Source organism: Gopherus evgoodei, chromosome 1, assembly GCF_007399415.2.
Source record: "Gopherus evgoodei ecotype Sinaloan lineage chromosome 1, rGopEvg1_v1.p, whole genome shotgun sequence".
Lineage (NCBI taxonomy): Eukaryota > Metazoa > Chordata > Testudines > Testudinidae > Gopherus > Gopherus evgoodei.
Genome location: NC_044322.1, coordinates 266,773,007 through 266,798,822, shown reverse-complemented (window position 1 = coordinate 266,798,822; position 25,816 = coordinate 266,773,007). Strand labels below are relative to the sequence as shown.

General features: G+C 41.3%; 1 protein-coding gene across 1 annotated transcript in view; it reads left to right on the top strand.

The window, feature by feature from the left end:
* LARGE1 (LARGE xylosyl- and glucuronyltransferase 1) overlaps positions 1 to 25,816 on the top strand; it is a 394,379-nt gene that overhangs the window by 211,164 nt on the left and 157,399 nt on the right. Inside the window, exon 6 of the mRNA XM_030545186.1 lies at positions 22,460 to 22,631. Coding sequence (XP_030401046.1) covers positions 22,460 to 22,631 — 172 coding nt within the window. The remainder of the gene's footprint in view (positions 1 to 22,459; positions 22,632 to 25,816) is intronic.

The window sequence follows — 25,816 nt, the reverse complement described above, 5'->3', positions numbered from 1 at the left end:
AACACTCCTTTTTAAATCTGGAGCACAGCGATTTGACTTTGTAATGTGGCACAGCTGTGTATATGGTTCTCTATTATACATCTATTCCTCCTTCCCCTGGGCCTTTGCCTTTTAAGGGATGATAAAGAAAAAGCAAAACAAAACAAAGATCTCAGACCCATGAAAATAGAATCTGTGTAAGAGAAATTCTATGGAAATGGATGCCCACCACTAGCCTTACATTATTTTAGATCTGGTTTTATTTCTGTCCCACATTAATCTGAGGTCGTTTGTTACACATTTTTAACATTAGACACCCTAAATCAGAAAATACAGGTTATGAAAAATGTTTATGGTTAATACATTCCTATCATGTTAAACTTCCTGTACTGTTTTCCTTCCTTTGTCTTTCATTGCTACAGATTGGGTTTAAGGAAACTAGTTTTTGAAGGCCATGTCTCTTCCCAGCAAACTAGTTAGGAGGGAATCTGTGTCCACTAAAAATGGATGGTAATTCAAAATCTGTAGCACAACAGAGCCTTTGTTATGCTCCCAGAAGATCTATTCATACATACTCAGTAGCCTATGTACTACTTCTCTGTCGTCCCAATTTCTTTGTTGTACAAACCAGTACATGCAAAATAATAAATTAAAAAATCAAATGTTTTCCATCATTACTTAGACCCTGAATTTTGGTAAAAAACCTAAGATAAAAGCACATTGAATGTGGGTCTTGAGATTTCTTCTGTTCAATACAAGACTTGCAATGAAACAAAGGGGAATCCAGCAAGGCAGACCAGAAATGACTGGATTGTCAGTTGCATGGATTGCTTTTGGTGCTGCTGGAGAAGACTTCCAGAAATACCCATGTGCCTACAATCCTGTTGCTAGAAATGGGTGAGCGCACTACGAGCAGCCTTCCCTGGAATCTTGTCTCTGGAAGAGGAGCAGGCAACCAGACAAGCAAGACAAACTGCTACGGAAGAGCTTTGTGTCATGGAAGCTTGTTTTTTTTAAAGGTTATGGGTCAATTTGAGACATTGAGTGCGGCATTTCCCCCACAGAGTTCTGCCAGTATACCCCAGTGCTGGCCTGCAACAACCCCTAATAATCCTGTCTAGGGCCTATCCTGAGCAAAGACTGCTAACTGTGCTGTGATGTGATATAGAGTTTTTGGGCTATTCACAGGAGTGAATTAAGAGACTCCCAAACTAATTGTCACCAGTGTCCCAAGTCAGAATTTGAACCACAGTTTCAATAGTAAAGGCTTGTGCCCAGCCCACTATGCCAATTAATGCTGGCTAGTGGCACTGGAATCGACCTGCTTGAGACCTTTTGTTCATTTTTGTACTGTAGAAATTGTGAGCTCCCTTTGGGGCTCCTTCTGTTATGGAACCGCAGGGAAACCAATGCCCTCATTGCACCTTCACTGGTAAGTTACTCTTGCCATTCTTCTTTTCTTTCATGCATAGACTGAGTAAATAATGAGCCAAACCTCCCCATCACCACCAGGTATGCACTACACACACACATGCACCATACTCTTTTCTGAAAGTTCAACAGCATACACTCCTCTTTGGAGTACTTCAGTTTTGCCATTATGGTACCAAGATACGCAGTATCTCAAGCCAAGAACTTTACCAGGGCATGAGAAAAGACAAATGATTACACATGAGATTTTTCCAGAAAAAATAATCCAGTTTTATGAAAATTATCCAAATCCACACGTTGTAAAAGAGAAAGTGCTCAGAAATGACTGCTACATATGTGATGCTTTGCAGTACTGCAACTGCATTCTACGGGAGCTTATTGCTTCTGTATCAGGGGTCTGCTGTATTAAACACATTTTTTTTCTCAAATGTAAGTATTATAGTAGATCACTGTTCTTGGATTTATTCTCCTAATGCACTACTCAGAGGGAACAACGCCTGTAATATAGTTTGAAATGTGGAGCTGTTTCAGTCTCTTCAGTGAATGGTGTGTGCCTCCTATAACTGCTGATAAGAGATAAAGGTCAGCCCTTTTTCAGCCATCAGTTCTTTTTTTGCCACTAATGGGTGAGGAGCTGGAAAGAGCAATATTAGCTATGTTTTCTGGATCTTGTAGACTGTTACATGTGTCTAAGGGATACCTCCATGTCACATTAGTGATAGTGGGACGGCATTTCACAGTTCAAGGTATTTCTTTTGCGGTCTGATACCAGTCCCCATGTTTTTACAAAACATTTAGTGGATTTACAAAGAACTGGAGTACATATATTGCAATGTCCGACTGATAGGCTGAGCTAAGATGGCAGACTGGAAGGAATCCAAGTAAAAGCCTAAACCACTACCAGGGTCCTGAAGTTGTAGAAAGCATCATAAAGAGCGTGGTCCTAGCTTGTTTCTGATGAACAACTGCAATATATAGAATCACTGCAGGCATGGATGTTTCCTTTCCCTTTCAAGAGTTCGATACCTTGCATTGTACGGAGAGGATAATAAAGAGACAGGCTGTATCAGGAAGGACCATGCTACGAGCATTCAGTCTCATGATGAAATGCTGCTCATTTTATCCATTGCCTACCTGCCTCTTCATGAGACACCTTCCCAGAGCATTTAGGGTCTCAGTGGTTACAAGCCGCAACATCTCTCTGACAGTGCATCTGTGTATGATGGGCCAATTTCAGTCTTCAATATCCATCTCAGTGTGGGTTACAGACAGTCCTCCTAACTTCAGGTTTGTGTACACGCTTTAGTGTTGAAGTTCATTGCTTAAGGGCTACCCCATAAATATAGTCTTTGCCATGATGACAAAGCTATCTTTTGAGCCTCTTGATATCAGGGAACTTGAGTTCCTAAGGTGAAGTTTTATTACTAGTGGTGGTGACATCAGTTTTCACAGTAAACAAGCATCAAACTCAAGTGGTTGTTCCAGCTACAGTAAGTTTCACAAGGACAAGATGGTGCATAGGACTCACTCCTTAAAACTGGTGATGAAATTTCAATGTAGTATATTATAATCTGTTGTTAATCTTCTCAAGTGATTGTGCCTTTTCTCATGTGACTCTTTTCTACAACTGAATGGACCCCTTAGCTTCTGTCTAGAGAAGGTAAAAGCCATTAGAATATCTACCCAGTTTTTTTGTTTTAACTGACTCTTTAAGAACTATATCTTGATGTCTTCCTCACTGCATTTCACCTTTGTTATTCCTTAGGTAGAGATAAAATACAATACTATGCTAAGGTACATGTATTCAAAGTCATGCCAATGATCCTAGCCAGCCCCAGATCAGTTACTATCCAGGATATTTGCAGGCAGATACTTGGAGTTTTCCTTTAAATGCTTTATCAAAACATCACTCCTGGGACTTTGTTGCAATCTGAAATTATATTTGCCCTGCCATTATTACAGAATCTGGGCCTGATCATCAACTGCTGTGAATTGTCGGTTGTTTCTTGGTTTGGAGGAGCTTTACTCTCACACCCCCATTATGTTTTTTTTTTCAGAATGTTTCTTTAGTTAGTTTTGTATTGTTTGTGAGAGATCGTGTGTCTTTCTATTGAAAACAAATAAACCAAAAATACATTTCTGTACCATTACATTCAGTGCCTCTTTGGGTTATTGTTAGTGTTGCTTGCTCATAACTATAATAAGTTTTATTCGTTATTAGTGTGTTTTTTCCCCAGACTGCATTCCTGGACCTTTTAGTTTCCAAGAATGAGCATCTATTATCATAGTTACTGCTGGAAAAAAATAAAATTCCTTCCTGTAATTCTTGAGCTCTTAAAGAAGTAGTTGCAATGTAATAGATTCCCCACTCACCTGTCTTCTATCCCTGCGGGGATGGGAATGATTTATTTTTCTGCTAATACTTTGCTTTTGCTAAAAATAAAAGAACTTGTGGTTTCTAACAGGCTAAGTCATTTATTCTTCACCAACAGGTAAGTGTGTGCCACCTGCTGTTGAGACTGTTAACAGATACTGAATTTTGAGCTTTTGAAGTCCCTCTAAGTCATGTTCTGGGAGCAAAACCCTAAAAATAAAGAGGTGGGGGTGGGTAGAAATCTGTGATAATTACCTTCTGAATACAAAAATTACAAATAAAGACGGATTATCTATTTGATCACTCCATCAGTGTTATCGTGGTGTCATCAATCTGCCATTGGCTCCATAGGAGCATCTTTTCCCTTAGAGCAGTGTCTTCTGCACCACTCGCCAGTTGCATCCCCACTATATTCTGTCCTATATGAGACACACACTAGAGTCTCCCATCTTAAAAGGGGAAAAAATACTTGCTAGCTATTATTTTAGATAGTCACTTCTATGACAGACACGTCTTGGCTAACACCACTAGTTTCAGGTAAGACTATTTTACCCACTTCTAACATCCTAAAATAGGCTCATGAGACTTTTGCCAAAAAAAAAAAAAAAAATTGGAGATATACCTATCTCCTAGAACTGAAAGAGTCCTTGAGTCCAGCCCCCCGCCTTCACTATCAGGATGAAGTACTGATTTTTGCCCCAGATCCCTAAGTGGCCCCCTCAAGGATTGAACTCACAAGCCTGGGTTTAGCAGGCTAATACTCAAACCACTGAACTATACCTCCCTCCAAATCTTCTAAAGCATAAACTCCCACTTCAACTATAATTTTGTTACGTGACTGATTGTGTTCTTGATCTTGAATAATAAATAATGTGCAATTATAGAGGAAAGCATATTGTGCTTTATTCTGGTCAGTGGACCCTGGCAACATACCTGTTTATATCTTGACATCATGCAAAATGTAGATTGGATAACTCCACACTGTGACCTCAACAATTGCTTGGAAGCTTGCCAGAAACTCTGATGGCTGCAGATAATGAGCACATATCTGCGTACTTAAAAACCTTAAACAGCCTACAATTATAATATTTTAATGGATTTGAATCCTCCCTGATGGATTAGTACAAACTGCTTGTTTTTGTTCACTATCATTTATAGTATGCAGTTGAGCAATTGAGCTGTCTTTTCTTTGCATGGAGATGAAGGGAGAGGGCAGCCGTGGATTGTGTTTGATGCCTGGCCAAACTTTAGCCAGCTCTATCTTACCTCCAGCTTTTGGTGAGATTCTTGGGTTTTCTGGCCTTTTACCTAACCATGTCTCTGCTTTTCCTGGTTGACTGCCAGGAAAAAGAACGGTGGTTTGCAGCCTTCATCACCAGCCTGCCGTGGGAGTCATAGAAGATTAGGGTTGGAAAAGACTTAATGAGGTCATCTAGTCCAACCCCCTGCCCAAAGCAGGACCCCCCCAACTAAATCATCCCAGCCAGGGCTTTGTCAAGCCGGGCCTTAAAAACCTCTAAGGATGGACATTTCACCACCTCCCTGGATAACCCATTCCAGTGCTTCATCACTCTTCTAGTGAAATAGTTTTTCCTAATATCCAATCTAGACCTCCCCCACTGCAACTTGAGACCCTTGTTCCTTGTTCTGTCATCTGCCACCACAGAGCAGTCTAGCTCCATCCTCTTTGGAACCCCCCTTCAGATAGTTGCAGGCTGCTATCAAATCCCCCCCCCTCACTCTTCTGCAGACTAAATAAGCCCAGTTCCCTCAGCCTCTCCTCATAAGTCATGTGCCACAGCCCCCTAATCATTTTTGTTGTCCTCTGCTGGACTCTCCAATTTGTCCTCATCCTTTCTGTAGTGGGGGGACCAGAACTGGACACAATACTCCGGATGTGGCCTCACCAGTGCCAAGTAGAGGGGAATAATCACTTCCCTCGATCTGCTGGCAGTGCTCGTACTAATGCAGTCCAATATGCCATTAGCCTTCCTCGCAACAAGGGCACATTGTTGATTCATATCCAGCTTCTCGTCCACTGTAATCCCCAAGTCCTTTTCTGCAGAACTGCCGCTTAGCCCGTCAGTCACGATGCTGTAGCAGCGCATGGGATTCTTCCATTCTAAGTGCAGGACTCTGCACTTGTTTTGTTGAATCTCATCAGATTTCTTTTACCCAATCCTCCAATTTGTCTAGGTCACTCTGGATCCTATCCCTACCCTCCAGCATATCTACCTCTTCCCTCAACTTAGTGTCATCCACGAATTTGCTGAGGGTGCAATCCATCCCATCATCCAGATCATTAATTAAGAGGTTGAACAAAACCAGCCCCAGGACCGATCTCTGGGCACTCTGCTTGATACTGGCTGCCAACTAGACATTGAGCCACTGATCACTACCTGTTGAGCCCAATGATCTAGCCAGCTTTATATCCACCTTATACTTCATTTATCCAGCCCATACTTCTTTAACTTGCTGGCAAGAATATTGTAGGAGACGTATCAAAAGCTTTGCTAAAATCAAGGTATATCACATCTACCGCTTTCCACATATCCATAGAGCCAGTTATCTCATCATAGAAGGCAATCAGGTTGGTCAGGCATGACTTGCCCTTGATGAATCCTTTTTGACTGTTCCTGATCATCTTCCTCTTCTCCAAGTGCTTCAAAATGGATTCCTTGAGGACCTGCACAGTGATTTTTCCTGGGACTGAGGTGTGGCTGACTGGTCTGTAGTTCCCCAGATTCTCCGCCTTCCCTTTTTTAAAGATGCATACTATATTTGCCTTTTTCCATTCATCCGGGGTGTCCCCTGATCGCCACGAGTTTTAAAGATAATGGCCCATGGCTCTACAATTACATCAGCCAACTCCCTCAGCACCCTTGGGTGCATTGCATTGGGCCCCATGGACTTATGCATGTCCAGCTTTTCTAAATAGTCCCTAACCTGTTCTTTCACCACTGAGGGCTGCTCACCTCCTCCCCATACTATGCTGCCCAGTGCAGCAGTCTGGGAGCTGACCTTGTCTGTGAAGATTGAGGCAAAAAAAAGATTGAGTACTTCAGCTTTTTCCACATCATCTGTCACTAGGTTGCCTCCCCCATACAGTAAAGGTCACATATTTTCCCTGACCTTTTTGTTGCTAACATATCTATAGAAAATCTTCTTGTTACCCTTCACATCTCTTGCTAGCTGCAACTCTAGTTGTGCTTTGGCCTTCCTGATTACACCCCTGCATGCTTGAGCAATATTTTTATACTCCTCCCTGGTCATCTGTCCAAACTTCCACTTCTTGTAAGCTTCCTTTTTGTGTTTAAGCTCACTGAAGTTTTCTCTGTTAAGCCAAGCTGGTTGCCTGCCATATTTGCTATTCATTCTGAACATCAGGATGGTTTGTTCCTCCGCTCTCAATAAGGGTTCTTTAAAATACAGCTGCATGCTCAAATATTCCTGGACAGCTAGGAGAGAGAAGTTGGCACATCACACTGCTCTCTCTCTCTCTCTCTCCTCTGGAGACACTCTCTACAACTCCTACCTCCTCCTCCTCCCTACTGTCTCACCATGCTGGGACTCAGTAGTCAGGAAGTAGTAGTGCAGCACCAAATAAAAGTGGCTAGCCCTTTCCATCTCCCCAAAGGTGGGCATTAGTGATTATCCCACTGAAAAGTGGGGAAGAACAAAGGAGTTCCTCAGGATTTGAACAGAGTGAGAGATCCTAGGGGAGATGAAAAGAACCTCAGGGGCTAGGGGAGAGGCAGAAAGAAAGCAAGTGAGAGAGAGAGAGAGAGGTGGAAGGGGAGAGAACCAGACAGGTACTTTTAGGTTTGAAGGGAGGAAATGAGGAAGTGGAAATCTTCTGGAGAAAATCAGGATGGATACCTGAGAGGAGGGATATGGCTCCTGTAGATGACATGAGGGAGATTAGAACATTGTTACTGACCCTCTGAAGATGCTGTGGGGCTTGCAGGTGGGGAAAGAGGAAAAACTCTGTTTTATTTTATGGTGACCATATGCAGTTTTATGCACATTTGAAGCGCATTGGGTACATGCTTTCCTATGGCCCACTGTAGACAGTTCTGCTTTATATTGTTACTAAAGAAGCCAGTGCTGAAAAGGCATTCTTAAGTCAAGTTTTCCTCCTCACTTACCTGATTTGTGTGTACTGGGGAAAGATTTGGAGAAGATGAAGGAAAACAGACCTCAGTGAGGCTGCCTTATGTTGCAAATAGATGAGAATTAATTTGCAGTTATTTTTTATTCTTTACTGCATGGTGCTCTTTGTTATTTAATACTGAATCTTCCTTTCCAGTTATATCTTGCTGTATGGTATCTGCAGTTGATCTCCATTACCCATCCCCAAGGTTCAGATATAATCATTCACTTTTATCTCAATGTTTTGCCTATCACTAGTTGTATCCAGATTTGTTGTATATGTGTATGGGAGGTATTATCTGTTCTCAAAGCAGGAGATAAGTCAGAATTCTGTTAAGGTCACCAAACTTTATGCTGAGTCATAACAAAAAACCCAACATAAATAAAATAAAGTAATTATAAAATAATAAAATTGCAGAAAACCCAGGTATTCCTGAGGTTGTTTTTCAGGGTCATTTATTTCTCTGTTTTTGTATTGTGCTCTCATGCACGAGAAATTCTAAATCCAGACAAGTTATATAGCTTTCCTCGGCACCTGGTTTCCTTGACAACCAGTCATATAAATAGTAAGGACCAGTTATGGGGGGGAATATCAATATAATCACTGCCTGTGAATCATCCAGGGGGAAAAAAACAGATTCAAGGTTAAAGTTATAGGATTTAAAATTAAAACATGACCTTTTGTTAATGTTGGCTGAATATACTACAAGGACTAAGCAAAGGCACTGCATTTGCAGAGGTGACTTGCAAAGAGAGTCATACTGGCACTTGTCCTGGTGAAATTATTATTGGCAATAATCATATTTTTCATTCTTTGCCCTTCACTCACACAGAATTGATCTCTCAGCAGGTTTTCCTTTTCCTGGTTTTTTACATATTTTTAAACTTACTTGTAAAAACACTAATAAAATATGTGCCAGACAGGCATGAATTTCACTCATACCGAATTCTCACCTTCCCACCCCAAATCTTGTCTACTAAACAAATACTAAATTAACCCAGTCTTGACAAAGGTCTTGATCTTGATTCCTGTTCCCCTTGGAGGAAGTAGGAGCTTTGTAGCAGGAGTCAGATCAGCCCTCCACCACCCTCTCTTCCCCCCCAAGAAAAACAAATCCCCTTCTCAGAGGGATGTTGTGGTAGGGAAGGAGAGACTGTTGTGGAGCCAGCCTTGATCTATTTTAGTACCATGAGTACAAGATATGTTTTCATGGGTCTGAGGAGGGGCATGGGAAAAATTCCCTGCAGAAAGAACTGCTTCTTCCTATGTGAATTTAAAAATACTTTGATTAGGAAAATGGCCCAGCTTTCTTTGTTAATTATATAAAGAAATGTCCTCATCCAGGGTTAACAATTAGATTTTGTTGTTGCCCCCCTGCTTTCATTTTAAACTTTGTGTTGCTATTTTAGGTTGTTTTCTGACCCCGCTGAGTAAATTGATGATCACTAAAAACCAAACAGTATTTTCCTCCAATTTGGTAGCAGTGTGATAACCACAGCTCTAACAGCTCTGTGCTAAATACAGGTTAGCTGCCAGAGCCTCAGTTGGTAAATATATATTTCTGTGCACAGCAGCAACAAAGCTATCAATAGTGTAATCAAAACAGGTATGGACATAATAATCTATTTTCTCCAGCAAGATAGCTGTGAGATCAAGCAAATGTAGTTTTTGTTTAATGAAACCACGCTATTGTAATAGTTTGACTCACATCAGAATTTCATAGAATCATAGACTATCAGGGTTGGAAGGGACCTCAGGAAGTCATCTAGTCCAACCCCCTGCTCAAAGCAGGACCAATTCCCAACTAAATCATCCCAGCCAGGGCTTTGTCAAGCCTGACCTTAAAAACTTCTAAGGAAGGAGATTCCACCACCTCCCTAGGTAACCTATTCCAGTGCTTCACCACCCTCCTTGTGAAAAAGTTTTTCCTAATATCCAACCTAAACCTCCTCCACTGCAATTTGAGACTATTACTCCTTGTTCTGTCATCAGGTACCACTGAGAACAGTCTAGATCCATCCTCTTTGGAACCCCTTTTCAGGTAGTTGAGGGCTGCTATCAAATCCCCCCTCATTCTTCTCTTCTGCAGACTAAACAATCCCAGTTCCCTCAGCCTCTCCTCATAAGTCATGTGCTCCAGCCCCCTAATCATTTTTGTGTCCCTCAGCTGAACTCTTTCCAGTTTTTCCACATCCTTCTTGTAGTGTGGGGCTCAAAACTGGACACAGTACTCCAGATGAGGCCTCACCAATGTCGAATAGAGGGGAATGATCACTTCCCTCGATCTGCTGGCAGTGCCCCTACTTATGCAGCCCAAAATGCTGTTAGTCTTCTTGGCAACAAGGGCACACTGTTGACTCATATCCAGCTTCTTGTCCACTGTAACCACTAGGTCCTTTTCTGCAGAACTGCTTCCTAGCCATTCGGTCCCTAGTCTGTAGCAGTGAATGGGATTCTTCCATCCTAAGTGCAGGACTCTGCACTTGTCCTTGTTGAACCTCATCAGGTTTCTTTTGGCCCAGTCCTCTAATTTGTCTAGGTCTCTCTGTATCCTATCCCTACCCTCCAGTGTATCTACCAGTTTAGTGTCATCTGCAAACTTGCTGAGAGTGCAGTCCATGCCATCCTCCAGATCATTAATGAAGATATTGAACAAAACCTGCCCCAGGACTGACTCTTGGGGCATTCCACTTGAAACTGGCTGCCAGCTAGACATGGAGCCATTGATCACTACCCGTTGAGCCCGACGATCTAGCCAGCTTTCTATCCACCTTACAGTCCATTCATCCAATCCATATTTCTTTAACTTGCTGGCAAGAATACTGTGGGAGACCGTATCAAAAGCATATAAAAAACCAGTAGCATTTCCTAATTCATATGTAGATTGAGTTGCTCTTCATGGGATACTCATGGAGACTTCAGCTAGCAAAGAATATGTTTGTTTGTTTACTTAGTGGCACTTGTAGCTTTGAGCAGCACCTGTGCTCCATAGAGTGCAGTGCAGTTCATTTCTGGGTGCAATTCATGATAGTTTTTTTGACTTATAAAACCCATTAAGTCTTGTGTTCAGTGACCAAGGTTTTCAAAAATGAATATGTAAAGTTAGGCTCTTAAATTCATGTGTAAGCATCTAAGTAAGTAGCCTGAATTTCATAAATGTTGCACATCTGTTGAAGTCAGTGGGAGCTGCTGGATGCTCAACACTTTTGAAATTCAGGCCATTTACTGATTAGGTGCCTACAAATGGACTCAGGAGCTTCAATTCACGCTCCCATTTCTGAAAATTTTGATCAGTGTGTCCTGAGTGGGGATCAGTTCCTTTCTTAATCTCATCTGCCAGATTGGGATGTATCTGTGATATTTGAGCTGACAGTCCTTCTGTGTGGTACTGTTAGGGCAGGGCAACATTTTCAGTGCAGAGTTCTAGAATTTGCTTTCCACTGCCTCCTGACAGAGCCTGACTTTGACCTTTCGGCCTGTTACAAAGTCTTATAGTCAGTCTTTTTTTGCAGAAAAAAGTTGAGAGTTTTTATATTCCGCCCCCCCTCCCCTTTTTAGGGGCTGAGAAATGTTTTAGCTTTTTATTTATGGAGAGATATTTAAAATTGTATTGTTCGTGCACAGACAGGACGTGGACAATAAACAATAATTCGTGGATTTGTTGAAGCCGGACACCAGGGCCCGGGGCTGACAGCCTGAGCGCCAGTGCCACAGGGCTGAAGTTGCAGAGGTCATCTAAAATCACAGAATCCATGACTGACTCGTAGCCTTACTCACGGCATACACTGAGAAAATAAATAAAGATTGAAGGCTTCATTTTTCTAGTATGAAGTGTTGAGGGCTGAGCAAACATTGAAAGCTCTCCATTAACCAAAACTTTTCGAGCTTTGTAACACTGCACAGTGAGCTCTTTGTACTGCCATAGATACTCTAGCATAGCCCCTTTGTAAGTGATGTAGGGAAGAATTTACATTAAATAACATGTAAAAAATTGTAGTTTACTGTGTGAAGTTTAATGGACATTGACAGAGACTGCTATATGGGCTACATTCTGGTTGTCAAGGAAACTCAAAGGATACACAGGCTTCTAGGAGTCAGACTGCATATTCTAGAAGCTCTCCCAAGGGAAATAGCAATTGGCTAGGGTTATTTGGGTAGAGGCATTGCTTGGAGAGGAATCAACATCACAGGCTCATCTGGTCCGTTGGCTGAAGAGGTGAGTGCTTTGCTTGTAAGCACAATTGTATCCCCCTCCTTACCCAGTAATAAATAACAGGCTGCAGGTTTGGCTGCTGAAGCTACGTCTCCAATGCTCAAGACATGAATTAGAGAATAAGAGAAATCTGTACAGCTCAACATAATTTTGGCTTGACATTCCTCTGTGTTCTTGAATGTTAGCTTGTATAGTAATTCTCTTCTGGTTCTTCAAATCCTAGTTCAATTTACTGTCCCTAGGATGCTTACATTGAACCCAACGCTAGTGTTAGGATTTATTTATGAAGTCTGCCTTTTCATGTTTTACCTTGTGAAACTGCCCTGCTTTTTTAGTATAGATAGTGATATACCAAAGGGGAGAGGTGAGAAGCTAGTGTACTGAGATCACAGTTGAAGTACATTTTTAATATGTAAGAGAGATCCAGAAGAATTAATGACCCTTAGCACTGGGAAGTTTTAAACACTTACAATCAGGAGTATACTGATATTTGGGTGGGCCTTCAAACCGATTTCAAATCGGTTCCCATGCTCCTAGACAATTTCACAGTGCACCTTCACCCTACAGCCTGCTTTTTTTTTTGTTACTTTCTTATTTGGGACCTCTATCCTAATCCACAATAACACCGTAACCTTCTCTAACTGGGGCCTGCCCTTATTTTCTTTGTCCCTTCCCCTTGGTCAGTGCCCCCGTTCCTATGGTAGTCAGGCTGGGGTAGTGTCCCCAATTTATTCTGCTCCCTGCCACCTGTATCAGGGCCTGTTGGGAGCTTTTCAACTAGGGGCCTTTTTTCAGTCCTGTCATAAACAGATAGTTAAGGGTTAATAGAACAGAAGTACTTCATGTCTCTTTTGACTGTAAAGGGTTAACAAGTTCAGTGAGCCTGGCTGTCACCTGACCAGAGTACCAATCAGGGGACAGGATACTTTCAAATCTTGAGGGAGGGAAGTTTTTGTGTGTACTATTAGTGTTTGGTGGTGGTTCTCTCTGGGTTCTGAGAGTGACCAGACGTGCAACCAGGTTTCTCTCCAATCTCCCTGATACAGGTTCTTATAAGTTCAGAATAGTAAGTACTAGGTGATAAGGTGAGTTAGGCTTATGTTTGTTTTCTTTATTTGCAAATGTGTATTTGGCTGGAAGGAGTTCAAATTTGTATTTTGCTGAAAGGATTTTACTTTGTACTTGTATGCTTAAGCTGGGAGGGTATTCCCAGTGTCTATAGCTGAAAGACCCTGTAACATATTCCATCTTAAATTTACAAAGATAATTTGTACTGTTTTTTCTTTCTTTAATTAAAAGCTTTTCTTGTTTAAGAACCTGATTGTTTTTTTATTCTGGTGAGACCCCAGGGGACTGGGTCCAGATCCACCAGGGAATTAGTGGGGAGAAAGGAGGGAAGGGGGGGGAGAGAGGTTAATTTCTCTCTGTGCTAGGATTACTTTCTCTCTCAGGGAGAGTCTGGGAGGGGGAGAGAGAAGGAGGGGGGAAGGTGAATTTTCCTCTCTGTTTTTAAGATTCAAGGAGTTTGAATCACAGTAATCTTCCAGGGTAAGCCAGGGAGGGGAAGCCTGGGAGAGGCAACGGTGAGGAAAAGGGTTTACTTTCCATGTGTTAAGATCCAGAGGGACTGGGTCTTGGGGGTCCCCGGGCAAGGTTTTGGGGGGACCAGAGTGTACCAGGCACTGGAATTCCTGGTTGGTGGCAGCGCTACAAGTACTAAGCTGGTAATTGAGCTTAGAGGAATTCATGCTGGTTCCCCATCTTTTGGATGCTAAGGTTCAGAGTGGGGAATTATACCATGACACCTCCCTTGGCCTTCACAGCAGCAGAAGTAGGAATGTTTCAGAAGGGGGAGGAGCTTTTTCTGGTCCTCTGCTGAGTCTCTCGTCTCCCCTATTGACTAGAGAGCCTGCCCTCACCTACTGCTCCATGTCCTTACTTCCCTCTCTTACTGGAAAGCCAGTCAGAGGCAGCTCTGGGATTCTCAGTTTGGCTCCTCCCCTCATAGCTCAGCCCCATCCAAGCACCTAAAAAAAAAAAAGTAGCATTTACAACCCTGCTTAAACATTCTGATTCAGGAAAGCATCTCTCTTGAGAAGGATGTGTAAGCATGTGTTTTAAGTTCCATTAAACCCAGTGGGACTTAGGCAGGTGCTTTCCTTAATGAGTGCAGAATGTCAGCAGATTACTAGGGCTATGTGCTTCCTGCCTCTCATGCTCATTTAGATACTTCATTTAGAACTATAGGGTAATCAGTATCCACGTGGAAAAATCGGCAGGGATTCTCTCCTGTCAGCTATCTTGAGGCAGGGGGGAGTAATCATTTAAAAAAATTATTGCTATAGTTCTCTGAGCTGGCACAGCACAGGTTTCGGCTTTGGGAGAGCTATTATGAATGTTGATCTAGAGTGTACAAAACCAGACTCAAGCATCTTTGTGGAAGAAAAAACGTGACAGCTCCATGTGTGTGTGACTCACACTGAAATAGCAGCTGTCCTGGGTTAACAGAGAGGAGCCTGCAGATTTGCAAATGGGGGCTCATTTTATTCTGAGGTGTTGTGGTCTACATTAGGCTTTTTTTCTTAACATTTTGCAACAGTGGGAGCAGTGGAGGAGGCAGGATGTCTGTTGGCATGGTGTTTTAGCAACCTTGTTTTTCAGATATGGTCTCAGCATGGTTAAACATGCTTTTGATGCAGTAGTTTACTCTAGCACTGTGTTTGAAATAATTTTCCTAATAATTTTATTCATATTTACCACAATTCATCACTCCTTTACCAGTCCAAAAGCCACTTGGTGTTGGTTACAAACACAATACAAATACAAGCATATGTACCTATATTTTATACCCTAGCAACAATAGAATTATAAGCACTGGCCAAAATACTTAACAGGTAGAGGCCCAGGAGACACCTTCCCATCATAGTGTGACTCCAGAGGTGTAAGGAAAAGCTTTGAAAAAGAAGCCCATGAACACTTTCATACACTATAGCAAACAAGTGATGTCACTGCTGTTTATCAGATCTTTGCTAAACCTTGGTGAGTGACTTTAGGGCTGAACCTTGCTCCCTTTAAGGTTTTCTTCTTATCTCAGTTTGTCATTTTTCCCTAGTTACTGGATTAAGCAGTTCTTTTCAAAACAAGCTTATATAACTAATTATTTACTGCACCCGGTACCCAATTAGCCATGTTTTCTCTACTCAAATCTTAAATAAAATAACGCTGGTATTTCAAGGGTCATTGCAAGTTTAACACAAACAGTCCTTCTTTCTCATGATTTTGTTCCGTTTGGTCACATGCTTTCAGCCTATTCCTCATGCTAATATCCAAACTCAATTTGGAGCCATAGTTCTCTCAGGTCTAACATGGATTTATAATCCTAGACGCTCTGACCATTGTTCCAAGTGCCAGAGATTCTTGTTTTTATACTGCTCCTGCCCTTCCTGGGTTGTCATTCTGAAGGTTGAAGGCAATTTGACTGAAAGTGATCATGAAGTGATAGATTTGATTATTCTAAGGAAAGGAGGGAGTGGGAACAACAGAATAAGGATAATGGACTTTAAAAAAAGACTTTTACAGACTTGGAGAATTGGTAGGTGAAGTCCCATGGGAAGAAAATCTAAGGAAAAGAGGAGTTCAAGAGAGCTCACAGTTTCTCTACAAGATCATATTAAAAGTGCAACAGTGAACTATCTCGCTGTAAAGGAAAGCTAAGAGGAATAGTAAGAGGTTAATCTGGCTCCATCGGGGGAACTCTTTAATTACCTGAAAATAAAAATAAAAATAAAAAAATAATAAAAAAGAATTCTACAAAAAATGGAAACATGGTTAAATTGCAAAAAGATGAGTACAAGAGATTAACACAAGCATGTAGGAACAAAATCAGAAAAGCTAAGACACAAAATCAATTATACCTAGGAAGGGACATAATAAATTAAATGTAGACCCACTATTTAGTAGGGAAGGAGAGCTAATAACAGACGACATCAAGAAGGCTGAGGTATATTTTGCTGCAGTCTTCACTTAAAAGATTAATTATGACCAGATATTTAACATAATTAACATTAACAATGAGCAAGAAACGCAAGTCAAAATAGGGAAAGAACAGGTTACAGAATATTTAGATAAATTAGATGTATTCAGGTCAGCAGGGCCTGATGAAATGCACCCTAGGGTATTTACAGAACTAGGTGAAACAATCTAAGAACCATTAGTGATTATCTTTAAGAACTCATGGAGGACAAAGTACCTGTCTTTAAAAGGGGGGCAGGGGAAAAGAGGACCTGGGGAATTATGGACCAGTCAGCCTAACTTCCAGCCTAACCTGGAAGGATACTGGAACAAATCATTTAACAGTCAGTTTGTAAGCACCTAGAGGATAATAGGGTTATAAGTCATAGGCAGTATGGATTTGTCAAGACAAATCATATCAAATTAACCTAATTTCCTTCTTTGATAGGGTTACCGGCCTAGAGGATGCGGGGAGAGGTGCAGATGTAATAGGTATATCTTGGTTTTAGTAAGGCTTTTCACAAAGTCCCACACATCACTCTCATAAACAAACTAGGGAAATATGGTCTGGATGAAATTACTATAAAGTGGATGCATAACTGGTTAAAAGACATAATCAAAGATTAATGATCAATGGTTTGCTGTCAAAGTAGGGGGACTTATCTGGTGGGGTTCTGGAAGAGTCTGTCCTGTATCTGGTACTATTCAATATTTTCAGTAACAACTTGGATAATGGAGTGGACGGTATGCTTATAAAATGTGCAGATGACACCAGACTGGAAGGGGTTGCAAGCACTTTGGAGGACCAGATTAGAATTCAAAACAACCTTGACATACTGGAGAATTGGTCTGAAATCAACAAGATGATATTCAATAAAGACAAATGCAAAGTACTACACTTAGGAAGGAAAAATCAAATATACAATTACAAAATTGGGAATAACGGGCTAGGTAGTAGTACTGCTGGAAAAGATCTGGGGGTTATGGTGGATCACAAATTGAAGATGAGTCAACAATGTGATGCAATTGCTAAAAAGGCTACTATCTTTCTGGAGTGTATTAACGGGTGCTGTAGAAATGGGTAGATAATTGTCCCACTCTACTGGGCATTAGTGAGTCCTCAGCTGGAGTGCTGTCTCCAGTTCTGGTTGCCACACTTTAGGAAAGATGTGGACAAATTGGAGAGTCAAGAGGAGAGCTACAAAAATAAGAGGTTTAGAAAACTGTAACTATTGAGGAAAGGTTAAAAAATGGGCATGTTTAGTCCTTAGAAAAGAAGACTGAGGGTGGATTTGATGAGTCTTCAAGTATATTAAGAACTGTTATAAAGAGGATGGTAATCATTTGTTCTCCATGTCCACTGAAGGTAGGACAAGTAGTTATTGTCTTAATATGCCACAAGGGAGGTTTTAGGTTAGATAATAGGAATAACTTTCCAACTATAGGTATAGTTAAGCACTGGAATAAGTTTCTAAGGAAGGTTGTGGAATTTCTGTCATTGGAGGTTTTTAAGAATAGGTTACACAAACACCTGTCAGGATGGTCTAGGTACAATTGGGGGCTGGACTGGTTGACCTCTCAAGGTACCTTCCAGTCTTACATTCCTATGATTCTGATTTGATTCCTAGCATCCTCTTAGTTGGTAACTGTATAACTTATTGAATATATCACCACCTCCCTTTCAGTCACGTCTTTTACAGTCTCCCTGCTTTCTTACTTGTTCTGTGTCTTCTGGAGATATTGGTTGCTATGGAACTGACTCTGATACTACATGTAAGGCAAAATGATTCTCAAAGATAATATAACTGGGTCATTGTTTTTTGTGAGATAAAACTCAAGGTGATTTGTAATCTGCAGCAAAATATTTGTACAAGTAAGAGTCTCTTTTTGTCACACGTTATCTGAAATGTAGGGGATGTCTTATAGGTTGTAGAATTTTACAAGAATTTGTGGCCAGGAAATCTTACTTAACTTTAATTCTGTCCTTAACTTTTAAGTGCTTGTCTGTGCAACTTTTATGTTCTAATGTTTTTTCCATGTGAATATATAAAACAGAGAGAGAATATGTGATTCTGTTGTGCAATATCAAGAGGTGGTCTTGGTACAAATTTGGAATGGCCCCATTACTCGTGGATGGTGAAGCCATGAGCTAATGATGCTGCTCATCCCAGAAATAGTGCTGATGGTGCAGAAGGACTCTCATCCAGCTTTTAGGAGCAGTTTTGGTGGCCTTGTTAAAGGTGAATACAGGGAATTGGTGGCAATATCCAGGACTCGTGCTTGTGGCATAGAGAACTCTACATCAGAAAAACACATTGCACCTACAAGCTTTTATCATTAATTGCCCAGTCATACTTGTTTATATCCAGTTTAATGGATAAATGTAAAATGCCAAACCAGCTCTGAGGGACCACTTGGACAGAGGACTACTCATGTCATTTTCAGTGGTCCTTCAAAATAGCGTAGGTTTCAGTGCTGTGGGACTGTCATGTCTCAGTGCCAAATCTGAAGGAATTACCAGGCAAAGGGTCTCGTCCCTACCTTCACACATTACAGCAGTATTAGAAATTAGGTGGAATCCTGAATGCAAAGAAGTTAGCAGCTCCTGGAAGGTGACCCTCTTGTGATTCTTATCACCTTTTTCCTTCCCTGCTTATCTCTGCGTGTATATGAATCCTCTGACCCCCCTGCCGTATTAGTCTTATTTGCATAAGCATATTATGAGGTACTGTAGTGCAATATTGCATTTTCACTAATTAGACTAGGGACATACTATCTAAAATTAATAACATAGGAATGGATGATATTATATTCATGAAAGCAAGCCTGAATCTTTAAAATTGTATTAACCCTTTTATCACACTAGTACAGGTGCAGAGCTGGTTCCCATGTTCAGATTGGGCAGGTGCTTCAGGCACAGGACCCTGGATAAAATCCAAATTTGGGGTTGAGGATATTCCTTTACCAACAGCATCATATGATGGTCCATTCCCCATGACACTATGCAGAGGAGAGAACAGGATCAACTAATTGTTTTGAGTATAGGTCTGTTTTTAGGGTTGGAATCCCAATTAACCTCTTGATTCTACACAACTCTGCCTGGTTTAAAAAAAAATAAATTCTGAAGAATACTTAAGGTTCATTTATATATGTACAAAATTACCCACTGTGTGCGTTTCTAGGTAAGAAAGAAACTAGATTTCTTTACTAAGCACTGTAGCTTGGTAACACACAATATGACAATGGCAAGAAAGAAAAGATGAGGCAAGGAAGTGGACTATTAAAGCCAGTTTTGTTTTGTTTTTACAACGTGGCCTGTGTTTGTGTATCTGTAGTGACTTGCTCCCTAAGGTCCTTACTTTAGTTTCCCTTATGATGATTTATGCTAGGGTAAGATCAGAATCTGTTGCTGAGTTTTTTGTGCACTGTAGAGATGTGGCGACTCACTGGCACGGTGCCTCCTGCTGGTCGTTCTGGGAATTACCTCTTCCAGCTCCGGAGCGCTCTCTGCTGGCCAATGTCCCACTTTCCACTGGCCCCGTGTCCCTCCCAGACCCCAGTGCCCCTTTACCTTGGGTGCTGCCCCCTGGCAGTACCTCCACTCTCTGGGTCTCCCCACTCAGGGGAACCCCCAACCCTCTATCCCCACCTCATCTCAGTGGCTACTGCCAGTCACCATCTAGCACCCGCTCACTGGGGCAAACTGCAGTCTATACCACTCATCGTCGGCAAGCGGGGTTTGGACCTGCTGCCTTTGCATACCCTGGGCCACACCTCTGCAACCCCAGTACCCTTCCTGGCCTTTACCAAGGCCTGCAGCCTGTGGGTTTTCTAGCCTGGAGTTCCCCAGCTCCTCTGGCCTTTCCTCAGCCCTGCTTCACTCTAGGTACCCTGCTGAGCTCCCAAGCTGCCAGGCCCATCTCTCTCCACAGCTAGAGAGAGACTGCCTGAGCTCCTGGCCCACAGCCTTTTATGGGGCCACCTGTGGCCTGATTGGGGCGTCGCCCTAGCAGTGGCTGCTTCCCCAATCAGCCTCGTTTTCTGGCTCCCTGGGGCAGCCTTTTCCCAGGGCTGTTTTAACCCCTTTAGGGCCAGAGTGGGTGACCACCCTGCTACATGCGCTGTCACTTCCATGTGCAAATGCTAGTGTACAAATGTGTAAATCCTGTTTGTGAGAGCAAATGAGTTCTATGCATGTACATTTGATTGCGTCTGTGTGCAAGTCACAGTGCTAAAAAAAAAATAGTGTGTATGCAAATAATTGCACATGTAAAGTTTCAGGCATACAAATGGAAGCTGAGCTGAGGTCCCTTCAGAAAAAAAACCTTCATTTTCATTTAGTACTGTTCAAATTTTTCTCACTTTGGGACATGTTTTGAAACCACATGATGATATTTTCTACCTTACTCCCTAAAATTTTAATGGGACAGGTTGCTTCAGTATCTGCCATCTGCCTGATGAACTGCATAGGGATGTAAAGGTCTGTCTCTGGTGCTGAAAACTGATAGAATATAGATGAAAGCTATACTCTGTTTTAAAGGGAATAGAGCAGGTCCTCTTATATCAGCAGAGCCCTAGTTATAGTGTAAAGCAAACTTCCACTGTATATTAGAAGAGAAATGCATCATAGCAGTCCAGCTTAAGCAGCTATTCCTAACCTTTTCTCTCCCAAATTCCAAGTCATGTTCAGGCACTCATTTTGCAATGGGAAGGTTTTTCGGGAGGGGAGGAAGGAGAGTTTAAGAGAAATTGGCTCTTCTATGCAAAAAAGTCTCAGATAGTAATTCAGAGATGCTAGTGAAGTGATCTGAAACAATAAAATAAACCTGCTCTCTGTTAGAAGTCAGGTTTATACACGCCTGCCTGGTGCTAACTTCTTCAGCACTCAGCATACTGGTAAATCCTGAAGTCCATCCATGCCCAGGCCTCCCACAGTCAAAATTGTAACTGAAGCAATGGGAGCCCTGCTTGAGTGAAAACTGAGTGAGGACGTCAGGACTTAGTGAATGCTCTGTAAGACATTAGACAGAAGGAACATCAGACATGAGACTAAGGTAAAATTTTCAAAAGCGTGTGACTTAAGAGCCAAAGTCCCATTTTCAAAGGTGGCTTTTGGCATTTAGGAACCTACGTCTTATTGAAAGTCAGTAGATCTTTCAGGTTGTCTACACTATAAGCGCTACAGTGGCTACAGCAGTGTAGATGCTTCCTACCGTGATGGAAAGAGTTGTTCTGTCAATGCAGGTAATGTAGCTCCCCCCTTCTTCCCAAGACATGGTAACTAAGTCAACAGAAGAATTCTTCTGTCGCCTTAGCCAGGTCTACATCAGTACTGAAGTCATTTCAATTATGGTGTTTCGGGATTGAATTTTTTCACACACCGCCTCCACGTGGTGTAACTAGGTCACCCAATATTTTAAGTATACACCAGACCTTAGGAACCTGAGTGTCTTTCACTTTTAAAAAATAGATTTAGGCTCCTAAGTAACTTTAGGTACTTTTGAAAAAATAACCTGAAACTTTGTCGAAAGGTTTTGAATTTTGTCCCATTTTTGGTCAAAAAGTTTCAGATTTTTATTGAAATTTTTTGAAATTCCCTCCTTTTCCTCCTCGCTTTTGACCAGTTCTATAGGATGCCACATGACTGCAGTTAGGAGTGGTAAGAACTGGAGTGAGATGACATTTGGTAGGAAGGCCTTTGTCAGCTTTCAAAGTAAAAGGTTATACCAGTTTCTTGTCCCATTGTTCCCAAGTGATCAACATTTTGAAATGTGGACCTGCTGACCATCATAAGACCTCCAAACCCCGCTAAATATAAAGAGAGCGAAAAGCATTTGTTCTGTCTCCTCAGAGTTGGTCGTTTCTGGGAATGGCAAACACAGAATTGTTTTGCTTTGGTGTGAAAATGAAAGCAGTGTAAAATACACATGGGATTTTGGATTAAAGATGTATTTTAATTTTACCAAGACACACAAGGATTCAACAGGGTTGGAAAGGCTGGTTCAATTTTCATTATATTCAGTGAAACTGTGGCCTCAAAGAACTTACTTTTTGATTCAAGATTTTAGAAACTTTAGTACATTTCTGATGTTGGCATAAAACCAGCATTTCAGATGTCTGCTCAGGGCTGCCTCCATATGGTTCTATTATTGCCGGCCCCCAATAGTAGTTCTTCCCCCACTGCAAGAACTAGCGTCAGGAAGATTTTGGAAACCTATATCTATAAAACAATATGTCTCTAACTAAGCTTGTTTTTTCCCCCCTTTTCTTCCTTCCCCACTCCTTTTTTTCCCGTTAGTCGGAAGTATCCTGGATCCCCAACAAACACTACTCTGGGATTTATGGGTTGATGAAGCTGGTTCTGACAAAGACTCTCCCTTCCAATCTCGAGCGAGTCATTGTCCTCGACACAGACATAACCTTTGCCACTGACATTGCTGAGCTATGGGCCGTCTTTCACAAGTTCAAAGGTATTCTAATACCATTTTTAATGCTTCTTTTGTAAACTAAGCTGGGGGGAAAGTTGAGATTTATTTTTAAATACTTCTACTGTTGTGGTTTCTGATGTTGGAATATGTGTACTCTGTCTGCTGCTTTTCTTCACAACAATGCAGGCTCAGTTGTCATCACTAATTTGGGGCAGTTTTGTTCTTCCTAATGTTTTGGTGGGCATGGAGAGTTCAGGAATAAGGTGCATAGTGGGGAGAGGAATTATTATTACCTGCTAAAATGTGATTCTAGGCAACTTTAGATGTTTAGTACTGAAATAACCTCATTATTTCACATTATTTTTATTAATAAATCCAAATAGCCTCTATTTGTTATCACTGAAAATAGGAGAACCTACTTGGAGTGATGCAAGGGAGGGCGGATTATTGCCTGCAATTATGTGAATGAAAGGAAAATATTTCCTGCTTTGGTTAATAAGTCGATAAAGACATCTGCTGGATACGAAGTATCTGGAATAGATTCCCTCAGTCCTATCCACTGCCATTACCTCCCTGAAATCTGTCACACAGTTTGACGAGGAGAGAGCCATTTTCAAAGCAAATGGGTAAGGAGAGGCTAGCCACACAACTCCCATTTAAAAACTATAGCACTCAGTGACTTTGGACTCCTATTTTCTCTCCCACAGGAATCTACCAAGTTTATCACTCCTGCCACACCACGCTCACTCTTTAAATATTGAAACCTTCAATTTTGTTGTTTGATATTTTTCTTCTCTTCAGACTGGCTAGGAGGGATGACTACCACTTGTTCTCAGATCACAGAGAGATTTGATTCTTGAATGGCGCCATGAATTTCCAGCATGCGTGACAACTGTACTTATAAAATCAATCTTTAACAATTATTTTAGGCTTCTTTAGTCCATTCCTCAGTTTTCCCATTAGTCTTCTCACAATAACTTGGAAAAGACCTCTTTGGGACAATTCAGTGTGTTCCTGAGACGATACTTAGCACAACAGTAGTAATACTGCTGTTAAGGGAAGCTATCTCCTCCGCAGGAGTCTGACACCATATCCTACTCCATCTTGGAGGGCAATTTTAGAGCTAGTGATTCTCTTAGTAGAAATGTTCAGACACCAATTATTGGGTGGAAATGGCTGTCGGAAATCTCATGATGATTTCATCTGATGTTTCAGCAAGTAAAAATATTTTCACAGCAGGTATAGGATGGAGAGGGACAGAGATTCCTTTTGTGGGATCCTGGAGGATAGCAGATATTACACTCCAGCACAGCCTCTTCCCGTTTACAAACACACACACAGAGAAGCATCTGAAATCTGTGGTTCTGTTTGTTCCCAGGAAGTCTAAATTTTCCAGTTGATATTAAGGATTTAGAGAGGCTCATGGTTCAAATTAACTTTTCTAGGACAACTTATGTAGAAGAGGTTTAGATTGAGGATGGTCTTTCAGCATAGACATGTCAGATGTGTTACCTTGAGAGGCCCAAATTAAATTTGTGGTTATGGCTTGTAACCCAAGGCTATAGAGTTAGGGATATCCTATGTCCTTGATCCACAAAGGGTCTCCCACAAATTCATAGATTCAAAGAGTTTAAAGCCAGAAGGAACCAATAGATCATCTCATCTGACCTCCTGTATATCACAGGCACTTAAATTTCACCGTTAAGTTCCTTTCTTCACAGGGTATTGTGAGGAAAAAATCATCAATAAAAACAGGAGATTTGTGCAAAAGATCAAGGAGAGAGAATATGCTTCTTATATAATAACTAATATTGTATTTGGTAAGTTACTGTTACATTCAACATCACTCAGTTGGGGGAAAATGATACAGGATGCTTTTTAGAACCATTGCTATTTCTGTTCTTTGTTTATTTGCTCCTCTGCATATGCAGTTACCAGAGTTGCTCAATCAGTGTAGCTGAGTGCACAAATTACTCATGTAAATATGTGCACTTGGTTATTTGAAAATCTTTTAACTGAAGTGGCACATTAGGCTTCAGAGTTGACATATCATTGAGATTAATATGGGAAACACATCTCTCTTAGATGGTTTTAGAAATATTGTTTCAGGCTATGTCACGTTTAGGAGGTTATCTCTGCGACCATAAGGGCTAGATTTTTATTAGTGTAGTGGAAATTTTCATTCTGTATAATCTGAATCTTTCATTGAGGGCTGGATATATGCATTAAGGGGGCCAGATCCAGCTTGTCAGCTATGAGTTTGACATGCCTGCTTTAGCCTCTTTCTCTCCCTGTCTCTCAAAGTTAAGCATGGTGCAGTATCTCTTTCTGTATGGTCGATTTTTTTAAACAAACAATATATTAATATTAACTTCAGAGGTTTCTGTCTGCAGCCAGTCTGGTAGGGGCAGGCTTCTGAGGCTTAATTTACACAGGTTAGGTTTTCCATTCATCTCACATTGGATTCTGACAGTTCCGTACTTGAGAAACCATCTGGCCTAGGGGCAGGAAAACAAGACCATAGAACATACACATTCTTGGATAAAGTGCTGTAAAATGTTTCAGGCAGTAAAACCTAGTGTAGCCAATCCACTTTCATTGCAGAAATTGTGTGAATTCTGCTGAGAAAAGAATGAGTTTTAAACTATGTTCTCTGCCATCAGTCATAGAATTTTTAAGAGGCCCCATCAGCTAGTTGTTTTGTTATATTTATTCTTCCATCCTCTTAGCAGTGAAAGATTTTTTCCCCTTCCAAATTTCTGATTTTGTCTTTAATTATATAGTAAACATTGTTTTCCCCTAGCCCAGGTTTGAATGGGGCAGAGCCATTTTGGCTCTGACGCTTTCACTCTTATTTGAATTACGCATGGGGGGCCCAACTTTGATCAGGACCCCATTGTGCTAGATGGTGAGAGACAGTCCCTGCCTCAAAGAACTTACAGTCTAAGCAGACAAGATAGACAAAGGAAGAATTAATGCTTTCCTTTTATAGATGAAAACTGAGGCACAGAGTATTAGGTGATTTGCCCAAGGTCATACAGCCAGTCTGTGGCAGAACTGGGAACTGAACCCGAATCTCCCAAATCCTAATCCCAGTGCCATTACAATGAAATCATTTTTCCTCTGAGTATATTGGCATGGGAACCAGGTTTCTTTTAAACATTGTTCCATCAAAAACGGCTTCTTCTAATACAGTCTGAAAGTCTATATGGATGGGGCCAAAACAT